Here is a 21,593-nt window from a genome sequence, read left to right as displayed (position 1 = left end):
TTTATTAAACGTACATTTATGTTTTTTTTCTTTGTTGTTGTTAATTACTATATACATTTCAAATTTACATGTTTATGTCATAAAATGTCACATACCCAAATCCAAGTTTCATAAATTTCAGTGGTTTAACACGCCATTAAACAAAAAAAAAACATGTTTAACCATTGTAAAACATAATATTAAGTAGGTATGAATTTCCCAAAAGTTAAATGCACCAAAACATTACTATAGAAGCTCAAACATAGAAGTCGGATTCTACTCGACTCCTTTACTAGCACATGGGATGTTTTTGTAAATTTAAGAAAAGTTGGCATGTTCTTTAATAGTTAAAGAATATTAGGGGTCTTTTTAGTTAAAAGTAAAAAAGATATAGGGGTGATATCCGGAAATATCAAATTCTCAGAGAGTGAGAAAGATAATTGTCGTCTTCTTCGTTTCCCCTCTCTTCCCCACACCTTCGGCTCCACTCTCTCTCTCTCTCTCTCTTACTTTCTCTCTCCACAGTGTGTATGTGTTTCTTCCCCTTTTCAACGACAAAAACTCACCGGCGGTTTCGATTTCTCTGTAAGTAAGTTGAATCGTTTCGGTATCTGAAACTCACATTCTGATTTTTTTTTTCTCATCTCCCCTGTGTTCGTCTTGTACTCTCTCGGGTTTACTGATCATTTATTTTTATTTTCTCGCTTTATATTTCGTACTACGCAAGCAAAAAAAAAGTTGTCTTTGATGATTCTCTGAAAATCTTCGCTCTTCGGCTAACTGATTCTGTGTTTCAGCTTTATCTGCTCTGTTCCTTGTCACGCGTTCCGTACTTTTCACCCGCTTAATGGGTTTTGTTAGGATTTTGTAATCTAGGGTTTCGATTTATAGAACCTCTCTACTGTACATACGATTTCTTTGAGAGTCGTTGGATTTGTATATAGAGTTAGTTACCTGAATCAGTTCGTTGATATTAATTTCTTCTCATCTTCGGTTGGATGATTTTTTTATTAAAGATTCGTTTTTTTTTGTTTTGTTTTAGGTTAAAAGGTTGAGAATTTATCATCAATTCAGAATGAGTCCTGGTCAGTTGCCATCAGATTCGATCAAAGTAGTTCCTGGTAGGAGTAAGCTGAGGGTTGAATCTTCAAATCCAGTTCCCAGAGGGAATCCAATATCTAGACCTTCTAAAGTTAAGTTGATTTCACCCGTGGAAGCTATGAAACTTTCATCTGGAAGCAATGTAATGCCGGTTTCTCCTGTTAAGCGTGCTCGTGCAACTTATCAAGTACCAAACGCTGTCCCAGTTCGTCGAACTCCTCAAACACCAACAAGACCTGTCCTGGCTCGTCCAACTTCTGAAGCACCAAGACATGTACCGGGTCGTCCACCTCCTGAAGCACCAAGACCTGTTTCGGCTCAATCAACTCCTAAAACACCCATACATGTCCCGTCTCGTCCAACTTCTGAAGCACCAAGACCTGTCCAGGCTCGTTCAACTCCTGAAGCACCAAGACATGTCCCGGCTCGTCCAATTTCTGAAGCACCAAGACCTGTTTCGGCTCGTCCAACTCCTGAAGCACCAAGACATGTCCCGTCTCGTCCAATTTCTGAAGCACCAAGACCTGTGCCTGCTCGTCCAACTCCTGAAGCACCAAGACCTGTCCAGGCTCAACCAACTCCTAAAGCACCAATACATGTCCCGTCTAGTCCAATTTCTGAAGCACCAAGACCTGTCCAGGCTCGGTCAACTCCTGAAGCACCAAGACATGTCCAGGCTCGTCCAACTCCTGAAGCACCAAGGCGAGTCTTGGCTTTTCCTGCAGAAGGTTTCAGAAAAGAAATTGTTTGCGGTCTTCGAGCTCTGAGTCTGACTACTGCACCAGCGAGACAAAAAACCACTCCAAGGCTCCTTCAATCAAAGACGATCGAGCCTCCTAGTCCACGTGCTTTGCAGATTCGTTCAATAATCAAGCAACAAGCTGCTAATGCTACACAAAATGTAGAAGGTGATATCTTTTGCTTTTCTTTCCTTTCGGAAAGCCAAAGAATCCTAAACTTGTTTGCACATGATGGCTAAAAAAACATGTCTTGCTTTTTCTTGGTTTCTCTAGGGACAATTGTGGAAGTTGGTGATAAAGCTAAAGATAATGGTTTCAAAGAGATACGTCAATCAGTCTCTAATGAAGAACTATCGGAGCTACTTCTATTTCTACCAGCTCAGCATCCTACTTGGAAGTGAGTTACTTGACACATTACATTATTTTTAGAAACGTCAACTAGACCACTCTATGTTGCTAGATAATTGCCATTACGCATACTACTTAAACTCTTTCACATTATGCATATGCTACTTGGTTGAAACTTAAGATTTGGAAATGCCGAAACTTGCTACGTTTTCTAGAGCATGACCATATTAAGACTCATGATGTCATATTGCACTTGTATTGTGACCTAATTTGATTCCTTTGTAGACTAGTCTCTTTAGACCTTTACAAGTTACTAGCTCAACAGTTCCTCTTTGCTTGTGTTAAAATGAACTCTTCCTTTTAACAACTGTACCAGCGGACGCATTATGGATTCTGCCACACCGCCTGAGTTTGACTGCAAGTTTTTGGCTAAACCGGCATCCACTATCACGAGGAAGGCACTTAGACTTTCTAAGGCGATTCCTGCATTACTCAAGGTCGAATTGCTTCCTACATGCAACATTCTTATTGATCTGTTTGGCAGAGTCCCAACGCTATTGAATGTCGAAGTGTACCTTTTCCCAGATGAGAAGAAAACAGAGAGGTACTCAAAAGCCCTTTTCTATGAAGGACAAACTTCTTCTTCTTGTTGAATCGCTGTTATCAGAAAACTTATTAAATCAGGGTATGTACACTAATTCTTCAGGTTTAAAGAGGAATATACTCATCTGTTTGAGGCGATAGCAACTCCCAATGCCATGATTAAAATTGGTATAAACGGCACTGAGTTGTTGATATTCTCCTCGACGCTATTGGACAAGACCTCCCAGTGTATGGCTACTGTATCACTAAAGATATTTTTTATTTTTTGTCCTGAATAACTTACATTTTGAGATTTCCAGAAGAAAAAACAAAGAACTTCCATTTTGTGTTTGCAGTTCTCATCAATACGCAGAAGAAAAAAGAATACTTCCTTTGGGGTTTTTTTCTTCAGATCAAAAACTCACTAGCACTTGTTCCCGGAACTGCTTCACAAATTGATAAAGAGTTTGATGATGGGGATGTTGTTGACATGGATATAGACACTGAATGCTTTACCACGAATGTGGCTCTGAAGCTTATTGCAGAATCAAAAAACACTCCCTCAAGATCACCGGGGAAGTTGAGCAAACAAGCAAGTTTACCTCCTGGTTTCGAGAAGATATGGGCACCACCCTTGGTGAAACTTAATATACAAGGAACTTTAAACACCCTGTCTGATCAAACCGTATCCTCTGGAATAGTGCGTAACCAATCAGGGAAGTGGTTGTTTGGATACATTAGGTGCCATAAGAGCATATCTGAAGTTGCAGCTGGGCTTTTGGCTATATACCATGGCCTCAAATTTCTATGGGACAGCGGTTTCCGAAGAATCCAATTGGAGACAACAAGCTTTGAGATCATCAATGCTCTAACAACAAAATCGTACTTGTCTCCTAAAAGTAGAACGATTCTGGGATCGTGCAAGGACATGATCTTGAGGGAATGGGAGTGTGACATTTACCAAATCTCCAAAGAAGAGAACTCGTGTGCAGAATGGCTAGCCAGCAGATCAGAAGAACAGCCTCAAGGATTAGTTTTCTTCGAATACCCTCCTCGAGGCCTTGTGGAACTTCTGGAGAAAGACCAGCTTGCAGCTAGATAAGCTGCTTCAGCTTTGAGGTACAGTCGTAGTGAACAGCTTAGAGGTACATAGCTTGATTTTGACATTTTGAGGATACTAGAAGAAGAAGAGAATCAAGAGATGTTTTGAGTGTTAACGTGACATCGTAGTCGTAAGTACAGTGGAGTTTCATTGTAAAGACAGCTCAAGTACAGAAACGTTTTTGTGAAGTGAAGAATCAAAATAAGTGTAGAGTTTTCACACTCCAGATTCAGTGTTGTTCATTCTCTTCAGCGTTAGTTTAGGCAGTCTTAACTACAATTGCACATGAACTCCCTCTATATACTTTTTATTCCACAGAAACCCAATTCACCAAACCGAAAACAAAAATAAAAATAAATTTATATGCCGTTTGCAGAAAATTGGGTTTAGTTTTCTACACCGGTTCACCAATTTTAAATTGGTTCAACCGGTCATCGGTTCTAGTAGATTATGAGCTGTCAGACTTTGATTGGTTGAGTTGCTAGGTTTCCCAGTTTCCCTCCAAAGAAGCTCTTTAGATTAAAAAAAAAGAAGATTTTTTTTTTTTAAAAGCAAAAATACTTAGAATTTAATAGCTTCAGAGTTTAGAGTGTGTTTTGTTTTTGCTGCTTGGTTGACCCTCCAGTTTCTCTCATTGCTCTTGGAAAGATAAGACGGTCACATCTCTCTGAGATAACAATGGCCGGCGAATCTTCCGGTAAGGACTGCGACAGTAAAGCCGCCGGGAAAACCAAGCGTAAGGTGGGTCTTGTTTACGACGACACGATGTGCAAACACGACACACCCGACGGTGAGGTTCACGTAGAGTGTCCCGACCGCATCAGAGTTATCTGGGAAAAGCTTCAGCTTGCCGGAGTCACTCAAAGGTTCATACTTTCCTCTTCTCCTGCGATTTTGTTGTCTTTTTGGAGTTTAAGCCCTAGTAAATGCAGAAACTTAGCCAAATTTATTTTTTTCCTGACATTTGATTTTCTAAATCTGAATTTTGTTCTATATATAGTATAAGTGTTTCTATTCTCTTAATCTCTTTTACTTGAGATTCTTCATAATAATATTTGTCTTTTACTTAAGGTTATTGGCGGTTTTGGGTTTGACTTATGTGAAGAAACTTTCTACTCCTTTCTTTTTTGTTTTCACTCATTAAGTCTATCAATTAGTGTCGGAAGGTGGAATCTAGTCTCTCGGGAGTGTTGTATCCATCAAAATCTGTTCTTGGATTTTGCTTATTTTTGCATTCTCTGTACGGACAATATTGGTGTCTCCTTTTCCAGATGTATGGTTCTTGGTGGTACCAAAGCGGAAGATAAACATCTCAAATTGGTTCACACAATAAAACATGTTAACTTAGTGAACTAAATTAGCACAAATCAGAAAGATTCTCGGAGAGACAAGATTGCTTCACAGTTGGATTCACGGAGGTTTATCTGAAGCCGCATATCTTGCAGCTGGATCTGTTGTAGAGGTAATACGAGAGATGCATAAGAGTTATCTCTTTTACAAAAGCAGATTCAATATTGTTAGGATGGTCCGATTGACGATTGATGTTTTCTTGAAATATGTAACAGGTGGCGGAGAAAGTTGCAGAAGGAGAGTTAGATTGTGGCTTTGCTATTGTCAGGCCCCCAGGGCACCATGCTGAGGCAGATGAAGCCAGGGGTTTTTCTTTATTCAACAATGTGGTCGTTGCTGCTAGTTATTTACTAAACCAAAGAGTAACGACATCTATTGACTTTTGAGATGCTTTTAGTATCTTTTACTTGCTCTCAATATTATATGGTCACATTCCTTTGGTGTGTTTGTTCTTATGTTCTCGTGCTTTTATTGAATGCAGCCGGATCTAGGTATCAAGAAAATTCTGATTGTTGATTGGGATATCCATCACGGAAATGGTACACAGAAGATGTTCTGGAAAGATCCCCACATACTAGTATTCTCTGTTCATAGGTATGTATCTGCATACTCTGTCTACTTCTTCTTTCCAAGCTACTTTTTCACATGATCTTACTTGTGGAAATGCATTTGTGGCTAGGTATGACCATGGAAGTTTCTATCCATCGGGTGACGATGGGGGTTATAACATGGTTGGGGAAGGTCCAGGTGAAGGGTTTAACATAAACGTTCCATGGGATCAAGGACGATGTGGAGATGCAGATTATCTTGCGGCATGGGACCATATCTTGATTCCATATCTTGTCTCTATTGGCTGCTCGAGATGGAGAACTGGAGGCAAGTAGAAAAGAGTTAAAGGCCAAAAAGAAGGAGCTAGAAACAAAAGAGAAAGCGCGGCTAATGTTGGTTCGGGCTCGGGAGGATGAAATTCGTGGTCTTCGTGCTAAAATAGAAAGTTTGGTGCAGGAGCGAGATGAGGCAGTAGTGAAAGCTGAACGCCTAGATAAGGAACTCCAAGATGAAAGGTTAAGAAGCCGAGTTGGGAATGGATCTTTTGCATTGTCTCAGAAGTCCAATGAAGACATGGATTCGGACGAGCTTGAACCCATGTCTCAGGAGTTCAATGAAGACATGGACTCGGAAGAGCTCGAAAGCCATGAGGACTTGAAGAAAACCTGGGAACGTATTAGAGAAAACTTAATAACAAGGATGAAAATTTTTAAGCAAGCGGGGGATCTTACCATCTTAGCATCAGCTATCACCAATCGGTACCAAGTGTATCGTCGATGGGAGAGGCAGGGTACTCTACTAGGTTGGGAGCTTGAGGTCGCAGCAGAAGAATACCACAAGTTTCGCGCGTGGCTTGATAAGCTTGGGAAGAAGGACGATTACCATTCTGTAGAAGTGTATGAGAAGTGGTGGAACGATGTTCTTGCTAGCCATCGCCCACCTGTGGTGACTCGTGAAGACGCCTCTTCCCCAACAGTCACAGTAAGCACTAAACGTAGGAAGCGGTAAAGGGTCCGGTGCAACGACTCATAATAAAACACTAAACATCGTATATCAAAAGGTATACATAGCTCGATTTAGTAATAACAGTGGAGTTTCATTGTAACCACAAGACGTTTTTTGTGATTGTAACCAAACAATGTTTTTACTTGACAAGTAACGAGAGATCTTGAAGAACAACAACAGTAACGGAGAAAGTAAAAACAAATTTCAATTTTTTGCAGAAAATCATGTTTTTAATTATAAGAAGATTAGTTAATTTAGTTTTATCGCCGGTCCACTGGTTTCTGCAGTTCAATTGGTCAATCAAGTCCGGTTTGGTTCTTCTAGAAAAATGTGACGTGTCCGATGTTGTTTGGTTTAGATATTAAGTTTCCCTATTCCCTCCAAAGAGTCTCCAAAATAGTCAAACCTTTAAAAAAAAAAATAATATATATATATTAAAAAACGAAAATAAATATAAATAAAATACTTTGAAGCTTTTCAGAGTGAGAGAGCAAAAAAAAAAGATTTAGACCATTCACCTTCTTCTCTCTGATCGTCGTCTAACGATAAGACTGTCACATCTCCCTGATATGGCCATCAATTACGGAGATTGTGACGGTAAAGTCGTCGGAAAAGTCGAGCGAACGGTGGGTCTTATTTACGACGAGACGATGTGTAAACACGACACACCTGACGGCGAGGATCACCCTGAGTGTCCCGATCGCATCAGAGTTATATGGGAGAAGCTTCAGCTCGCCGGAGTTTCTCAAAGGTTCATCCTTTTTTCTCTCTCTCTTCTCGTGCCGGCTCTGTTGTTTGTTTGATTAATAAAGCCCTAGAAAAAAAAAATGCTCAAACTTAGTCAAATTGGGTAATTTCTGATCCCAATCTGTTTTTTCTTGTTTGGTAATGAAATTTAAGCATCTCAATTTGAATATTGTCAAATCGTTCATATGCTGCTGAATTTGATTCTATATAGGTGTGTTTCATCATAGCTCATTAATTTCTAATCCTCTCTTGAATCGGTGTTTTCATTTCATAAGGCTGTTCATTAGAGTAATCTGGCAGCTCATTAGTTAACAAGGTGGGATTTAGTCTTTCGGGAGTGTATCCAATTCCAACTATCCATCACAATTTTTGTTTTTTTTTTCCTTTTGCAGATGCGTGGTTCTTGGTAGTAGCAAAGCAGAAGATAAGCATCTTCAATTGGTTCACACAAAGGACCATGTTAATTTAGTTAAGACTCTTAGCACGAAACAGAAAGATTATCGGAGAAACAAGATTGCTTCTCAGTTGAATTCAATTTATCTCAACGGAAGTTCATCTGAAGCCGCATATCTTGCTGCTGGATCTGTTGTTAAGGTAACAAACAACTCTACATGCATACAGATGACTTGTTCCTCTCTTATTGGAAGATAGAAAACTGCTATAATGATTTGACTGATGATATGTAACAATATTTTCTTGCAAATTAACAGCTGGCAGAGAAAGTTGCACAAGGAGAGTTAGATTCTGGCTTTGCTATTGTCAGGCCCCCTGGACACCATGCTGAGACAGATGAAGCCATGGGTTTTTGTTTATTCAATAATGTTGCTGTTGCTGCTAGTTATTTACTAAACGAGAGAGTAAAGACTACTATTGGCTTTTGCGATGTCCTTATATATCTCTTGCTTACATTCAAATTCTTTTGGTGTGCCTGTTACATAGTTCTTTTGGATTTTCTTGAATGCAGCCGGATCTAGGCGTCAACAAAATTCTGATTGTTGATTGGGATGTCCATCACGGAAATGGTACACAGAAGATGTTCTGGAAAGATCCTCGTGTACTATTTTTCTCTGTTCATAGGTATGTAATTGTGACCTTCGTCTACTCTTCTTTTGAACCCGCTTGTCATGATTTAAGGAGCCAATTTTCGACTCTGTTACCTTTTCACTTGATTTCTATTGATTTTTGTACTTGGAAAGTAACTGGAACGCATTTGTGGTTAGGCATGAGTATGGAAGTTTCTATCCAGCAGGGGATGATGGAGATTATGACATGGTTGGGGAAGGTCTAGGTGAAGGGTTTAACATAAACGTTCCATGGGATCAAGGTCGATGTGGAGATGCAGATTATCTTGCCGCATGGGACCATATCTTGATTCCTGTGGCGAGGGAATTTAACCCTGATATTATATTGCTCTCAGCTGGATTTGATGCAGGTAAATATGGTTTTAAGCAGTTTCTTATTCAAGACTTTGTTACGTTCCGAGTTGTGTAACCTTTTCAAACTCCTCTTAACAGCTATTGGTGATCCCCTCGGAGGTTGTCGCGTGACACCATATGGATATTCAGTTATGTTGAAGAAGGTTGCTGTTGAACTGAACTCCCTCTTTTTCTCATTGTTTGTATTTGCGTTTCACGGGTCTCCAGCACTGAAAATAACACTTCTTGGTTTAGCTGGTTGTTTATTCCTGAGCTACGTACTTGTATTTGATATCATTCTGTGTTTCACCAATGTTCTCTCAGCTTATGGAGTTTGCACATGGAAAGATTGTGATGGCATTAGAGGGAGGGTACAATCTTGACTCAATTGCAAAGTCTTCACTTGCATGTGTCGAAGTTTTGCTTGAAGACAAAGAAATTCAAGCTTCTTCTGAAGCATACCCATTCGAGTCTACATGGCGTGTGATACAAGCGGTATGCCTCTATACCATCCTATCTTCTTAGTCTTCTTACTTTCTCCTTTCACAATCTGAAACAACTTTATTTCTCTTTCCATTTATATTTTCGGTCATATATATATTCTATAGTGCCTATGTTTCTAGTAGAAAAAACTGATCTGTTTCTTGTGGGTTTAGGTACGCAAAAGGCTATGCGCATATTGGCCTTCACTTGCAGATGAATTATCGTGGAAGCTGATTAATCAGAAAGTTCCTACTCCAGTTGGGCACCCTTCTTTTTGTCAATCATTTCCATTTTCATCGTTAATCAGAAAGCGTTTCCTTGCCAGAACGGATTTCCGAAAACCTCACTTTTTTATCACTTAGCAACCACTTCTTAACTTTTTTGCCTCTTTACTAAATTTCCTCTGCTTAATCTTCTTTTTTAGAGACAGTTTCTGTAATTCTTTCTTATCACAGAATTTCTTTTGTTTGTTCATTATAGATTATCCTTATCTCAAGCTCCGACTCTGAAACTGAAGACGATGCCCAAGGACTCCTGGATCAGATGTCGAAACTCAGCATTGAAAACCACCAAGTAGATACTGCACGTACATCTTGGAGAGCTGATCTTGCAAAGGTTGACGTTTGGTATGCTTCTTTTGGATCCAACATGTGGAAACCAAGGTTTCTTTGCTATATTCAAGGGGGACTGGTAAGTGACCCTGTTTTGTTTTGTTTTATTTTGGGGTTGGGTCTGAGCTTTGGTCTTAACTGACACATATATGGCTGCCTGTATTTATTTTCAGGTCGAGGGATTGAAAAAGGCATGTGTTGGTTCAATGGATAAAAGTCCACCAAAGGAAATAGTGTGGAAAACATTTCCACATAGATTGTTCTTTGGCCGTGAATCTTCACCTAGCTGGGGTGTAGGCGGAGTTGGTTTCGCCAATCCCCTTGCTAATCACAATGATCAAATTCACATGTGTTTGTACAGAATCACGTTAAGTTTTACCACTCTTCATCTCAGTTTCCACTTTCCATATGTAATACATTTGGTGAACTTTTCTACTTATTCACTGTGTTTTTTGTCTTGAACAGGCTTGAGCAGTTCAACGACGTTCTGTGTCAAGAAAATTGTTTGAATGTAGATACTGATTTGCCAGTCATTGATCTAGCTGGTCTGCAGTTAGCAGAGAACAAAGGCGCCATAATACCTGAAGCTGTTTCGGTTAGTCAGAGGATAAATGTTGATTGATACACTAATAGAAACATGTAATAATCACACTTATACACATTGTTTACAGAATAGTTGGTATGGATCTGTTGTCTGCTTGGGGAAAGAATGCGACATTCCTATACTTACAATGACGTAAGTTTTCATTATTCTTTTCACTTTTGCTGCGAGACGAATAATCTCAACTAACCTCATTTTTTTCCTGCGGTTTAATTTCTGAATAACTTTTTTGTTTGCAGCTGCACGCTTTCTGTGTTTGAGAAGTTCAAATCCGGTGAGATCCATCTAAGACCTCCTGCAAAAGCCTATGCCAACACTTTCATAAGGGGCCTTGTGGAAGGAGGAAGGTTCTCTGCAGAAGAAGCTGAGGCTTACATTGACAAAGCTGCGTCTACACCTCTCTGAAGTATTATTTATACCCAGAAACCGCTGACGATGTGGAGCCTCAGGTTTCTGAGTCATTCAATTAAGACTAAAACCACAGGTTCAGAAATATATATTCTGAGACTTTATGAGTATGTCTTCTGAAAGAAAGATTGTTTCCTCTCGTGGCTTTGAGTTTGCTCCCTAAGCAAATTCCTGTATGTATACTGTATTTTAGTTATCTTCGGTATTATGTGGGTTGTGTAGATCATTAAACCCTGTATGGTTTGTATTAAATGCAGGTTTAGAATGCAAATCAATATTATGAATTCGGCTTACGTATTTGATGTATAATTTTGTTGAGAATGCAAATTTGTGGTATTCGTGCCAAAATTGAGAGTTTGCTGCGGGAGCGAGATGAGGCGGTAGCAACAGCTGAACGCCTAGATAAAGAACTCCAAGAAAATAGATCAAGAAGCCGACTTGAGAATGAAGACATGGACTCGGAAGATCTCGAGCCCGATCTTGAAACCCTGTTGCAGGAGTTCAAGAAAGAGATAACATAACAAGTGCAATGACGAATTTTTGGTGGAACTCAAGAGTAGGAAAAAAAAAGAATTAAGATGTATTTGGTTTCATGGAAAAAGATGTGTCAATCTAAGGAGGGTGGTTTAGGTTTCCGTGACATTAGTAATCAGGCATTACTCGCTAAACAAGCCTGAAGGTTACTACTTTCTGTGCCGAGTTCTCTATTATCAAGAGTGTACAAACTAAAAGCTAGGTGTTTTTCCACTAAGGATTTTATGGAGGCAAAAATGGGCACAAGAGACCTTCATATGCTTGGCGAAATATAATAATGCATGGGTAGATAAAATGGGTATTTGATGACGCTCCTCGATCGACGTCCAATAAAATAAACAAATCTTTATTATTGATTTAAACCTCTTATCGAGTACTCTTATTACTGCACATATATATGGTTCTTGGATTGGAACCAACATACATATTTGCTCTCAGAACTTTTTCCTCCTGCAGATGTGAATTAATAGGGAGATATTTTCGTTTCGTCCTTCTAATTAATGTCCATTTACAAGAGACAAAACGATTACAGCGAGCCAAAATAAAAAGGGAAAATAGAGAAATAAAAAACAAAAATACTTCTGACCAAACAAAATAAAAAGCATGGACTCAAATCTTCTTCACACATTCGTCGAACGATAAGACTATCAAATCACATTCTCATCTCTCTGATATGGCCATGGCCGGGGAATCTTCCCGGAAAAACTACGATAAAATGGACGGTGATGAAGTCGCCGGGAAAAGCCAGCGAAAGGTGGGTCTTGTTTATGACGACACAATGTGCAAACACGACACACCTGACGGTGAAGATCACCCTGAGTTTCCCAACCGCATCAGAGTTATATGGGAGATGCTTCAGCTCGCCGGGGTCTCTCAAAGGTTCTCTCTCTCTCTCTCTCTCTCTCTCTCTCTCTCTCTCTCTCCAGCCGACTTTATTCTTTGTTTGTTTGTTAATTTGTATGCTACTGAATAGGGGGTTTAAGGTGTGTTTCCTCTATTGACTTGATGTTTTCACTTTTGTTTAATTTTCACTCATTAGAGTAAATTGGCAGCCCATTAGTTAGCTCTTAGTTAATTAGTAAGAGTACTACTATTTGCAATTTTTGTCTTTTTTTTTTCCTTTTGCAGATGTGTGGTTCTTGGTAGTAATAAAGCAGACGATAAGCATCTCCAATTGGTTCACACAAAGGACCATGTTAATCTAGTTAGGACTCTTAGCACAAAACAGAAAGATTATCAGAGAAACAAGATTGCTTTAGAGTTGAGTTCGATTTATCTCAACGGAAGTTCATCTGAAGCCGCATATCTTGCAGCTGGATCTGTTGTTAAGGTAACAAACAACTCTACATGCATACAGATGACGTGTTCCTATCTTATTGGAAGATAGAAAACAACTTGCTAGATATTTTGATATGTAACAATATTTTCTTGCAAATTAACAGCTGGCAGAGAAAGTTGCACAAGGAGAGTTAGATTCTGGCTTTGCTATTGTCAGGCCCCCAGGGCACCATGCTGAGACAGATGAAGCCATGGGTTTTTGTTTATTCAACAATGTTGCTGTTGCTGCTAGTTATTTGCTAAACGAAAGAGTAAAAGACTTCTATTGACTTTTGAGATGTCGTTGTATTTTCTTACTTACATTCAAATTCTTTTGGTGTGCCTGTTACCAAGTTCTTTTGGATTTTCTTGAATGCAGCCGGATTTAGGTGTCAACAAAATTCTGATTGTTGATTGGGATGTCCATCACGGAAATGGTACACAGAAGATGTTCTGGAAAGATCCTCGTGTACTATTTTTCTCTGTTCATAGGTATGTAACGTAACTGTGACCTTTGTCTACTCTTCTTTTGAAACCGCTTGTCATTATTTATACTTGGAAAATAACTGGAAAAGCATTTGTGGTTAGGCATGAGTATGGAAGTTTCTATGCACCAGGGGATGATGGAGATTATAACATGGTTGGGGAAGGTCCAGGTGAAGGGTTTAACATAAACGTTCCATGGGATCAAGGACAATGTGGAGATGCAGATTATCTTGCCGCATGGGACCATATATTCGTTCCTGTGGCGAGGGAATTTAACCCTGATATTATATTGCTCTCAGCTGGATTTGATGCAGGTATATGATTTAAATTTTAAAGCATATTTTTTTCAAGGCCTTGTTACGTTCAGAGTTGTGTAACCTTTTCAAACTCCTCTTAACAGCTATTGGTGATCCCCTCGGAGGTTGTCGCGTGACACCATATGGATATTCAGCTATGTTGAAGAAGGTTGGTGTTGAAGTGAACCTCTTTCTTCATTATTTGTATTTGCGTTTCACGGGTCTCCAGCACTGAAAATAACATTACTTGGTTTAGCTGGTTGTTTATCCCAGAGCTATGTACTTGGATTTGATATCATTCTGTTTCACCAATGTTCTCTCAGCTGATGGAGTTTGCAGATGGGAAGATTGTGATGGCATTAGAGGGAGGGTACAATCTTGACTTAATTGCAAAGTCTTCACTTGCATGTGTCCAAGTTTTGCTTGAAGACAAAGAAATTCAAGCTTCTTCTGAAACATACCCATTCGAGTCTACATGGCGTGTGATACAAGCGGTATGGCCCTATATCATCTTATCTTCTTAATTACATTCTAATTTCATAATCTAAAACAATTTATTTTTCTTTCCAGCTATTTTTTCGGTCATATATATTTATATTATATTAGTGCCCATGTTACTAGTTGACAAACTCATCTGTTTCTTGTGTGTTTAGGTACGCAAAAGGCTATGCGCATATTGGCCGTCACTTGCAGATGAATTATCGTGGAAGCTGATTAATCAGAAACGTCCTACTCCAGTAGGGCACCCTTCTTTTTTTGTCAACCATTTCCATTTTCATTGTTTATCACTTAGCAACCACTTCGAGACAGTTTCTGTTTGTCTTCTTATCACAGAATTTATTTTGTTTGTTCATTATAGATTATCCTTATTTCAAACTCCGACTCTGAAACTGAAGATGACGCCCAAGGACTCCTGGATCAGATGTCGAAACTTAGCATTGAAAACCACCAAGTAGATACTGCACGTACATCTTGGAGAGCTGATCTTGCAAAGGTTGACGTTTGGTATGCTTCTTTTGGATCCAACATGTGGAAACCGAGGTTTCTTTGCTATATTCAAGGGGGACAGGTAAGTGACCCTGTTTTGTTTTGCTTTATATTGTGGTTGGGTCTGAGCTTTGGTCTTAACTGACACAAATATGGCTGTCTGTATTTATTTTCAGGTCGATGGATTGAAAAGGGCATGTGTTGGTTCAATAGATAAAAGTCCACCAAAGGAAATAGTGTGGAAAACATTTGCACATAGATTGTTCTTTGGCCGTGAACATACAGCTAGGTGGGGTGCAGGCGGAGTTGCTTTCGCCAATCCCCTTGCTAATCCCAATAATGAAATTCACATGTGTTTGTACAGAATCACGTTAAGTGTACCACCACCACTTTTTCATCTCAGTTTCCACTTTCCGTATGCAATTCATTTGGTGATCTTTTCTACTTATTCCCTATCTGTGGTTTTTTCTTTGAACAGGCTTGAGCAGTTCAACGACGTTCTGCGTCAAGAAAATGCTTTGAGTGTAGATAGTGATTTGCCAGTCTTTGATCTAGCTGCTCTGCAGTTAACAGAGAACAAAGGAGCCGTTATACCTGAAGCTGTTTCGGTTAGTCAGATTACAAATGTTGATTGATACACACTAATAGAAACATGTAATACACACACTTATACACATTTGTTTACAGGATAGTTGGTATGGATCTGTTGTCTGCTTGGGGAAAGAATGCGATATTCCTATACTTACAATGACGTAAGTTTTCATTATTCTTTTTTCTCTTTTGCTGCTGAGAAAACAGAGTTAAACTGCCGACTAACCTCATTTTTTTTTCCTGCGGTTTCTCAATGACTTTTTTGTTTGCAGTTGCACGCATTCTGTGTCTGAGAAGTTCAAATCCGGTGAGTTCCCTCTCAGACCTCCTGCAAAAGCCTATGCCTATACTTTAATAAGGGGACTTGTGGAAGGAGGAAGATTCTCTGAAGAAGAAGCTGAGGCTTACATAGGCGAAGCTGCGTCTAAACCTCTCTGAAGTATTATTATTAACCCAAAAACTGCTCACGAAAAAACCACACTGGTTAAGAAATATTGCGAGACTTTTGAGTATGTCACTTGGCTGTGTTAATGTATTAATGTACTAAAATGCTTCGATATGGTGAAGTTGTATTCGGTCTAGTATTATGTGGGCTGTGTAGTAGGATCATAAACCCTCTGTATCTGTATGGTTAGTATTAAATGCCGGTTCCGAATGCAAATCAATAATAAATATGATTAAGGACATGTTCTTTTTCCAATTTTTGTTTAAGTAAAAGCTCCATTGGTTGCAGTTTAGTGTTTACAAAATTTGGCATAAAAATGAAAACAAAATTGAAAAAAAGAACTACTTAAAACGTGATATATCTATTTATGTAATGCTCAACATACCGGAAAATATATATATATATATATATGTAGTTTTTATATACTGGAAAAATATATATATGTATTTTCTGTATACCGGAAAAAATATATATGTATTTTTTATATACCAGAAAAATATATTTATTGTTCTTACACTATATTAGTATTATTAACGTAAAATCATTTAAATTAACATATATATAAATCATTTAAAATTAACATATATATATATATATATATATTAATTGTCTAACTCCAAAATTGTATCAAAGAATTTTCAATCCAAGACTATTTTCGTATTAACTTCTGAGTTCTGTCATTGTGCATCACTTGAATTCTCGTCTTAAATATGGGAAATGGGCAAAATGATAATAATATCTTTGTTGTTTCGTAGTTGTTTGGGTTATTCAACAACTTAACCTTTTTTTTTCTTTTTATTTTTTCTTTTTAAAACATTATTATCTGATATTTGGGAATTTAATAATAACCTTACAGTTTTTTTTTTTTTTTCTCACTAAATTACTTGCCGTATCGTCCGTTATTCTTGTATAAACGAAGCTCCTATCGAAAGATAATTACTAATAAATAAAAACACAGAGCCGTTCGTTCGTGAGCTCGTCTTGTCTTAATTTGACAGATTCGATTGTACCCACTTCCGACAAAGATTCCACTTTTTCTCCGATTGTTAGATATCTTAGACCTTGAGCTTCTCCATTGGTGTTAATTGATCAATTCTTCAAGCTACACAACCAAGATCTCTCTCTTCTTCTTCTTCTTCTTCTTCTTCTTGTTCTCTTCGTTCCTTGCAGTTTTTGCCTAAAGGGTACACGTTGTCTGTTCCCTCACCTTATCTCTGACGGAAAAATCGAAGCTTTCTTGGGTTTTGGAAGATGGGTATTGCTCAGTAATTCGATTTCGGGATAGTTCGATACAAAGTTTGGTTTTTTTTTTGGGCGTTGCTCTCTCAACTTGAGTCCTACATTCTCTTAATACGGGTTTCTTGGTCTCGACTTTGAGGTTCCTTGTGTTGAATTCGTTTGTGAATTTGCTAGATAAGATTAGGATATAGTCTCTGTACTTGACAAGTTAAAGCTCTGAGCTTTCGATATGAATTTGGAATTCCTGCATTGGAATGAAGAAGTGGAGTATCTAATGTTCAGTTTTGTGTTGATCTCTTGATTCTTCAAGACAAGAGAGTAAGAAATGGATATATGGTTAATCGCTGCGACTGCTGCTACGGGGTATATAGCTAAGCAATTGCAGAATGTGACCAAAGGTAGAAGTAGCATTCTTGAATCTTCTTCGGATGATGTGAAGTCCGAATCTCCTCCTAGGTGCCTGCTTAGCAGATTAGTAAGAGGCAAGAAGACTAATGAAACCAAGCTTGGGGATGAGATCATGATATCAGATTGGGAAAATCCGGATGCATCTACGAGTGGGGGTAATTTGGGATATGACGATACTAACCATTCAGATTCTTTGTTTAGCTTGATGCCAGAGTTCTCTGAGCTTGAACATGGGAATTGGAATCCCAGTGGTACTCTTGCAGGTGACTCTTCATTTAGGCAGAGAACATCCATTAGGAGAAACCATCGGTACAGGCGATTAACCAAACCTTTGAGTTCCCTGGATAGTTGCTTAATGTCTCGGTTTCATAGAGAGCAAATGACCATGGAAGATTACATGACTAGTCCGTTTCCATCACCACACGCTTCAGTCTCAAGGCCATTACTCGTGACTGATGGTACTCGTGTGATTAGTAAGAGCACTGCAGATTCGTTGTGGCTGAGCCAACATATTACTCTCGATGAAGATCAGGCTACACATAGTTGCAAATTCTCCGGATTGGAGTCTTCGGTTGAGAGAAGTGTAGGAAATGAGACGAGCAAGAGTAGAAGGCATGGTAAAGTTATTGCAATCTTTAAACTGTAATTATTTATGCTAGAAAATTGAAAAGACTGTACATGGCACTTAAGTTTCTTTTTTCTTTCAGGACTAGGTGATGCAACAATGTTGCTACAAATTGGGATCTCGATTGGCATCATGTCCTCGTTCATGGCAAACCAAGCCGAAGTGAGCAAAGTCAAACAAGAGCTGAAGCAAACAGAGAACTTGGTACATGATTTAGAAGATGAGCTCGAGATGAAAGACTCGTTGATAGTAAAGGAGATAGATATTGCAAAGGCAGCTGAGAATTCAGAATCTATAAGTAATATTGAAGCAGAGCTTGAAGCTGAACTTGAAAGGCTAGAAATCAACATGAACTCCTCCAACACTGAGACAAGACTCTCTGATTTGATTGAGGTGTGTTTGTCTACATTTTTCAACTATGCTATTTGCATTGCCTTGCTTGAAACACCAAATTTCAAAGTTTAATATTGTAATTTCTACTTTGAACTTTTTTGTAGATGGAGCCGGATTGTGAGGTAGAATTTGCTCAGGGTGAACTGAGAGCTGATCAGGTTAAAGGGAAGCGTTTAGATGAACCTGAGTCCAACCAAGACCCAAGTGGTGACTCCACGCCTGACTCAGGAAACTATGCTGTCTCACCTCGTGAATTGAGCTTGCGGTTGCATAAAGTAATCAATTCACGTCTTGAGAAACGGATTGAAGAGCTCGAGTCTGCACTCCAGGAGAGCCAAAGGAAGGTGGAGCAGCTGGTCATGGAATCAGAGAGCAAGAAGAAGTCATGGTCAAGGTTATGGGAACACCGTGAAGTGATGACATATAAGAGTGACTCGAAAATCCCAGTTGCTATAGAGCACACCAAGACTAATCTTGCGGAGATCCAACCCCTGGTTATGAACTTAACTGGAGAAGCACTTGATGCATTCAATGAGTCTTACGACGAACTGATGAAAATAAACGATGACTCGGAAGATGATGATGATGATTTACAGTTGGAAATGCAAGAGAGCGGGATTCATCAAGAAGAGTTCTCTTCAACAAACAAAAGTTCACCTTGGAGCCATCAGAAGGATGATTCGAAGGTGCAGGAGCAGGAGCTGCTAGACCTTATTGGTATGGAAGACGAAGAAGAAGAAAGTAGCCACTTTGAGAGTGAAATGGAGAAGCAACTGATAAAGCAGATTGTTGAGAAAACAAAACAAGGGTCTCCTGTGGTGTTGAATGCTCAGAAGATGCTATTTCTCATGGAAGAAACTGAACATAAGCTGTAACATAGGCAACATCAGAGTTCGGAATTTTTAAAGTCTGATTAATGTGTAGACCATAAGAAAAGTTGAAACAAAGCTCACATTTTTGTTTTAAAATTCAATAGATACCTTCAGAAACAATCTCAAACTACAACTTATTTTCAAGATAGAAATAGCAGATTGTTACTAGATAAAATGTTTTCCTCAGGAAAATTCAGATAACTATTACTAATCATAAAAACTAATATGAAAACACCAAGTCTTGAAAACATTTTTTGCTACTTGCTTCAAGCTCTTTTGGCAACATCAGTGTCATCTTCGAAATCTCCTTCCACTGGTCCATTCTCCATCTTAATTTCACTTTTCTCCATACTTCCAAATTGATCTTCACCGCCAAATTGGCTACCGGCAGCAAACTGAGAATTGTCACCACCAAATTGCGAGCTGTTGGGAACAGGGTTTCCTCCAAACTGGCTATCTCCAGCGAACCCACCATTATTGCTACCGTAAGTATTGGCACTACCATAACCACTACTTCCATTATAGTCACCAACAGCCCCTGCAGTTGCACTTGGAACCTCACCATAAGTGTTGCCGCTAGATCCATATCCACTGCTTGCACCATAACCACCACCAGCTCCGTGACCAGTAGCATCGCCTCCATAGCCACCAGCACCACTGCCGCCATAGCCACCAGCACTGCCGCCATAGCCACCAGCACTGCCGCCATAGCCACCAGCACTGCCGCCATAGCCTCCAGCATTGCTGCCATACCCTCCAGCATTGCCGCTGCCATACCCTCCAGCATTGCCGCTGCCATAGCCACCACCGCCTCCATAGCCACCAGCACCGCCACCTCCATAGCCGCCGCCTCCATAGCCACCGCCTCCATAGCCCCCACCTCCAAAACCACCACCACTTGTTCTATCATTTGCATAATTTACTTTAACAACCCGGCCATGGAGATCCTGAGGGAAGATTAAGGCAATGGATCAAACAGGGAAATTTATCAGTGAATGTTAAACTCAACAAAACAAAACTTCCAATATCAAATACGAAAATATTAAAAACTGTGAATATGAATATTAGAAATGAAAGGTCTACCCAACCAGACACCAGAAAGCTCACAGACAGATTTACTCTCTCAAAGATTCATAGATCAGCAATTGAACTTACCCGGCCATCCAAAGCCTGGATAGCACTAGAGGCTGCTTCTGAAGAGGTGAATGTAACAAATCCAAATCCCCTCGACCTACCAGTTTCACGATCCAAAATAACCCTAGCTGTGTAAAAACACAGAGGCTGGGTTAGCATAAGGCAACTAACGAAACAAACAAGTGCCTAATTTGTTCACTAACACAGTGTAATAACATTCACAAGAACAGTAAACAGATCAGTTATTTACTTTCAACGACTTCACCATATTTAGTGAAAGCTTCTCTTAAGCTATCCTCATCCATGCTATAAGCCATACCTTACAACAGAAAAGAAAACAAAACCACAAAGTTGGTAACGAAATAACAAAAAATTAAGTAACCAATTCTTCATTTTCCAAAGAGTTTATAAAGCTAGACTAGACTCACCTCCAATGAAGAGCTTAGAAGATGACATACACCTTATAGCCTGAAAAAGCGAGGGGCTTGATAGAGAAACCTGAGCATTGAGTTGCTTGCTCGTCGTCTGCTTCAATATGTTCCCGAATTTACTCAAAAAAGCCATCTCCTTTAGATATCTAAGATGGAAAAGACAAATACTTTTAGTCACCGGAAACTTAAATTAAAAAGTACGGATCATATCATTTCCTCTTTTTCTACTCATATATATATAGGCAAGTTTCATACTTTTCTAAAATCAAAGGTTTTTTAAATTAGAACTCTTCGTTTTGCCTAATCAGACTTTACAAGGAACCAGAACGTGAATTCAGAATCGAAACACAAAGCAGATATGTCAGTCAGTAGCAAAGATCGGAACTAAAATATCGATGAAAATGAAAAGCGAAGAAATGACCTTTTACAATCAGAGACGAGATAACCTTTTACAACAGCTAAAGCTGAGAACTAACTAGGGTTTATGAGAAAGAAATGAGCTTGAAGAGTAAAAAGTACCTCAACACTTCGCTTCCTCTGTGAGATTTCTCGATTTTGTTAAAACCCTACTTGACCGAGTAAAAAGGGTTTATGTAGCGAAGTTGCAAGATCTAAGTTAATCGTGACCGTTCAATCTAAAGATGTTCAGGAAAAGCTATTTTATTAGGTCGTCATTTGTTTTACGTGACAGCTCAGTAGCTATAGCGAATAAATCTCCTTATGTAAATGGGCTTTAACTACCTCATAAGACCTGTTTTCTCTTTTCTACTTGAGGCCCATATATGGCTGAAAGCGTAACCCGACTCACATGACC

General features: G+C 39.1%; 5 protein-coding genes and 1 pseudogene across 10 annotated transcripts; 5 read left to right on the top strand and 1 right to left on the bottom strand.

Annotated features, from left to right (window-relative positions):
- Positions 1 to 371: 371 nt before the first annotated feature.
- Positions 372 to 4,718, top strand: LOC104762219 (uncharacterized). 3 transcript variants are annotated; one of them, XM_087497951.1, is made up of 7 exons: positions 415 to 564; positions 1,022 to 1,988; positions 2,094 to 2,217; positions 2,545 to 2,772; positions 2,875 to 2,999; positions 3,107 to 3,869; positions 4,501 to 4,718. In XM_087497951.1, the coding sequence occupies exons 2-6, from the start codon at positions 1,055 to 1,057 to the stop codon at positions 3,850 to 3,852; spliced, it is 2,157 nt and encodes a 718-aa protein (XP_087354077.1). In that variant the 5' UTR covers positions 415 to 564; positions 1,022 to 1,054; the 3' UTR covers positions 3,853 to 3,869; positions 4,501 to 4,718. The 3 variants fall into 3 exon arrangements, with proteins under 3 accessions (XP_010483772.3, XP_087354076.1, XP_087354077.1); XM_010485470.3 differs by lacking the exon at positions 4,501 to 4,718 and having other exon boundaries at positions 372 to 568; positions 3,107 to 4,078; XM_087497950.1 differs by lacking the exon at positions 4,501 to 4,718 and having other exon boundaries at positions 380 to 564; positions 3,107 to 4,078.
- On the top strand, positions 4,507 to 6,930 carry LOC104763617 (histone deacetylase 5-like; annotated as a pseudogene). The gene is made up of 5 exons (XR_002036531.2): positions 4,507 to 4,718; positions 5,124 to 5,314; positions 5,418 to 5,564; positions 5,684 to 5,796; positions 5,882 to 6,930. The product of XR_002036531.2 is annotated as a histone deacetylase 5-like (transcript).
- Positions 6,931 to 7,199: 269 nt separating this feature from the next.
- LOC104762218 (histone deacetylase 5) lies at positions 7,200 to 11,318 on the top strand. Its single transcript, XM_010485469.2, has 13 exons — positions 7,200 to 7,507; positions 7,896 to 8,097; positions 8,214 to 8,360; positions 8,468 to 8,580; positions 8,724 to 8,935; positions 9,018 to 9,082; positions 9,243 to 9,413; positions 9,575 to 9,658; positions 9,882 to 10,091; positions 10,186 to 10,379; positions 10,478 to 10,607; positions 10,684 to 10,748; positions 10,853 to 11,318. The coding sequence occupies exons 1-13, from the start codon at positions 7,326 to 7,328 to the stop codon at positions 11,016 to 11,018; spliced, it is 1,941 nt and encodes a 646-aa protein (XP_010483771.2). The 5' UTR covers positions 7,200 to 7,325; the 3' UTR covers positions 11,019 to 11,318.
- Positions 11,319 to 11,975: 657 nt separating this feature from the next.
- On the top strand, positions 11,976 to 15,918 carry LOC104762217 (histone deacetylase 5). The gene is made up of 13 exons (XM_010485468.3): positions 11,976 to 12,434; positions 12,684 to 12,885; positions 12,998 to 13,144; positions 13,252 to 13,364; positions 13,461 to 13,672; positions 13,759 to 13,823; positions 13,978 to 14,148; positions 14,308 to 14,391; positions 14,514 to 14,723; positions 14,818 to 15,011; positions 15,120 to 15,249; positions 15,329 to 15,393; positions 15,505 to 15,918. Exons 1-13 carry the CDS (start codon positions 12,229 to 12,231, stop codon positions 15,668 to 15,670), a joined length of 1,965 nt encoding a protein of 654 aa, XP_010483770.2. The 5' UTR covers positions 11,976 to 12,228; the 3' UTR covers positions 15,671 to 15,918.
- A 636-nt stretch (positions 15,919 to 16,554) lies between these two features.
- Positions 16,555 to 19,334, top strand: LOC104762215 (uncharacterized). Its single transcript, XM_010485463.3, has 3 exons — positions 16,555 to 17,941; positions 18,032 to 18,342; positions 18,447 to 19,334. The coding sequence occupies exons 1-3, from the start codon at positions 17,242 to 17,244 to the stop codon at positions 19,215 to 19,217; spliced, it is 1,782 nt and encodes a 593-aa protein (XP_010483765.1). The 5' UTR covers positions 16,555 to 17,241; the 3' UTR covers positions 19,218 to 19,334.
- Positions 19,297 to 21,449, bottom strand: LOC104726693 (glycine-rich RNA-binding protein 3, mitochondrial-like). 3 transcript variants are annotated; one of them, XM_087497947.1, is made up of 5 exons: positions 21,299 to 21,449; positions 20,777 to 20,925; positions 20,599 to 20,667; positions 20,370 to 20,476; positions 19,297 to 20,161 (listed from the first exon to the last, which is right to left on the bottom strand). In XM_087497947.1, the coding sequence occupies exons 2-5, from the start codon at positions 20,910 to 20,912 to the stop codon at positions 19,481 to 19,483; spliced, it is 993 nt and encodes a 330-aa protein (XP_087354073.1). In that variant the 5' UTR covers positions 20,913 to 20,925; positions 21,299 to 21,449; the 3' UTR covers positions 19,297 to 19,480. The 3 variants fall into 3 exon arrangements, with proteins under 3 accessions (XP_087354073.1, XP_087354074.1, XP_087354075.1); XM_087497948.1 differs by having other exon boundaries at positions 21,201 to 21,319; XM_087497949.1 differs by lacking the exon at positions 21,299 to 21,449 and adding an exon at positions 21,226 to 21,297.
- Between the last annotated feature and the right edge of the window lie 144 nt (positions 21,450 to 21,593).

The sequence above is a fragment of the Camelina sativa genome, chromosome 18 (assembly GCF_030686135.1).
Source record: "Camelina sativa cultivar CO46 ecotype springtype chromosome 18, ASM3068613v1".
In the NCBI taxonomy this organism is placed as follows: Eukaryota; Viridiplantae; Streptophyta; class Magnoliopsida; order Brassicales; family Brassicaceae; genus Camelina; species Camelina sativa.
The sequence above is the reverse complement of the archived record's forward strand: the minus strand, read 5'-3'. Positions and strand labels throughout refer to the sequence as shown.

Excerpts from the sequence above, each read along its gene's own strand:
- LOC104762219 (XM_087497951.1), top strand. The coding sequence starts at position 1,055 with ATGAGTCCTGGTCAGTTGCCATCAGATTCGATCAAAGTAGTTCCTGGT. Across the intron at positions 1,989-2,093 it reads TGCTACACAAAATGTAGAAG|GGACAATTGTGGAAGTTGGT; the intron begins GTGATATCTTTT and ends TGGTTTCTCTAG. Across the intron at positions 3,000-3,106 it reads ATTGGACAAGACCTCCCAGT|TTCTCATCAATACGCAGAAG; the intron begins GTATGGCTACTG and ends TTGTGTTTGCAG.
- LOC104762218 (XM_010485469.2), top strand. The coding sequence starts at position 7,326 with ATGGCCATCAATTACGGAGATTGTGACGGTAAAGTCGTCGGAAAAGTC. Across the intron at positions 8,581-8,723 it reads CTATTTTTCTCTGTTCATAG|GCATGAGTATGGAAGTTTCT; the intron begins GTATGTAATTGT and ends ATTTGTGGTTAG. Across the intron at positions 10,608-10,683 it reads TAATACCTGAAGCTGTTTCG|AATAGTTGGTATGGATCTGT; the intron begins GTTAGTCAGAGG and ends CATTGTTTACAG.
- LOC104762217 (XM_010485468.3), top strand. The coding sequence starts at position 12,229 with ATGGCCATGGCCGGGGAATCTTCCCGGAAAAACTACGATAAAATGGAC. Across the intron at positions 12,435-12,683 it reads CTCGCCGGGGTCTCTCAAAG|ATGTGTGGTTCTTGGTAGTA; the intron begins GTTCTCTCTCTC and ends TTCCTTTTGCAG. Across the intron at positions 13,824-13,977 it reads ATTCAGCTATGTTGAAGAAG|CTGATGGAGTTTGCAGATGG; the intron begins GTTGGTGTTGAA and ends ATGTTCTCTCAG.
- LOC104762215 (XM_010485463.3), top strand. The coding sequence starts at position 17,242 with ATGGATATATGGTTAATCGCTGCGACTGCTGCTACGGGGTATATAGCT. Across the intron at positions 17,942-18,031 it reads GAGCAAGAGTAGAAGGCATG|GACTAGGTGATGCAACAATG; the intron begins GTAAAGTTATTG and ends TTTTTCTTTCAG. Across the intron at positions 18,343-18,446 it reads GACTCTCTGATTTGATTGAG|ATGGAGCCGGATTGTGAGGT; the intron begins GTGTGTTTGTCT and ends ACTTTTTTGTAG.
- LOC104726693 (XM_087497947.1), bottom strand. The coding sequence starts at position 20,912 with ATGGCTTTTTTGAGTAAATTCGGGAACATATTGAAGCAGACGACGAGC. Across the intron at positions 20,668-20,776 it reads TTCTAAGCTCTTCATTGGAG|GTATGGCTTATAGCATGGAT; the intron begins GTGAGTCTAGTC and ends TTCTGTTGTAAG. Across the intron at positions 20,477-20,598 it reads ATATGGTGAAGTCGTTGAAA|CTAGGGTTATTTTGGATCGT; the intron begins GTAAATAACTGA and ends GTTTTTACACAG.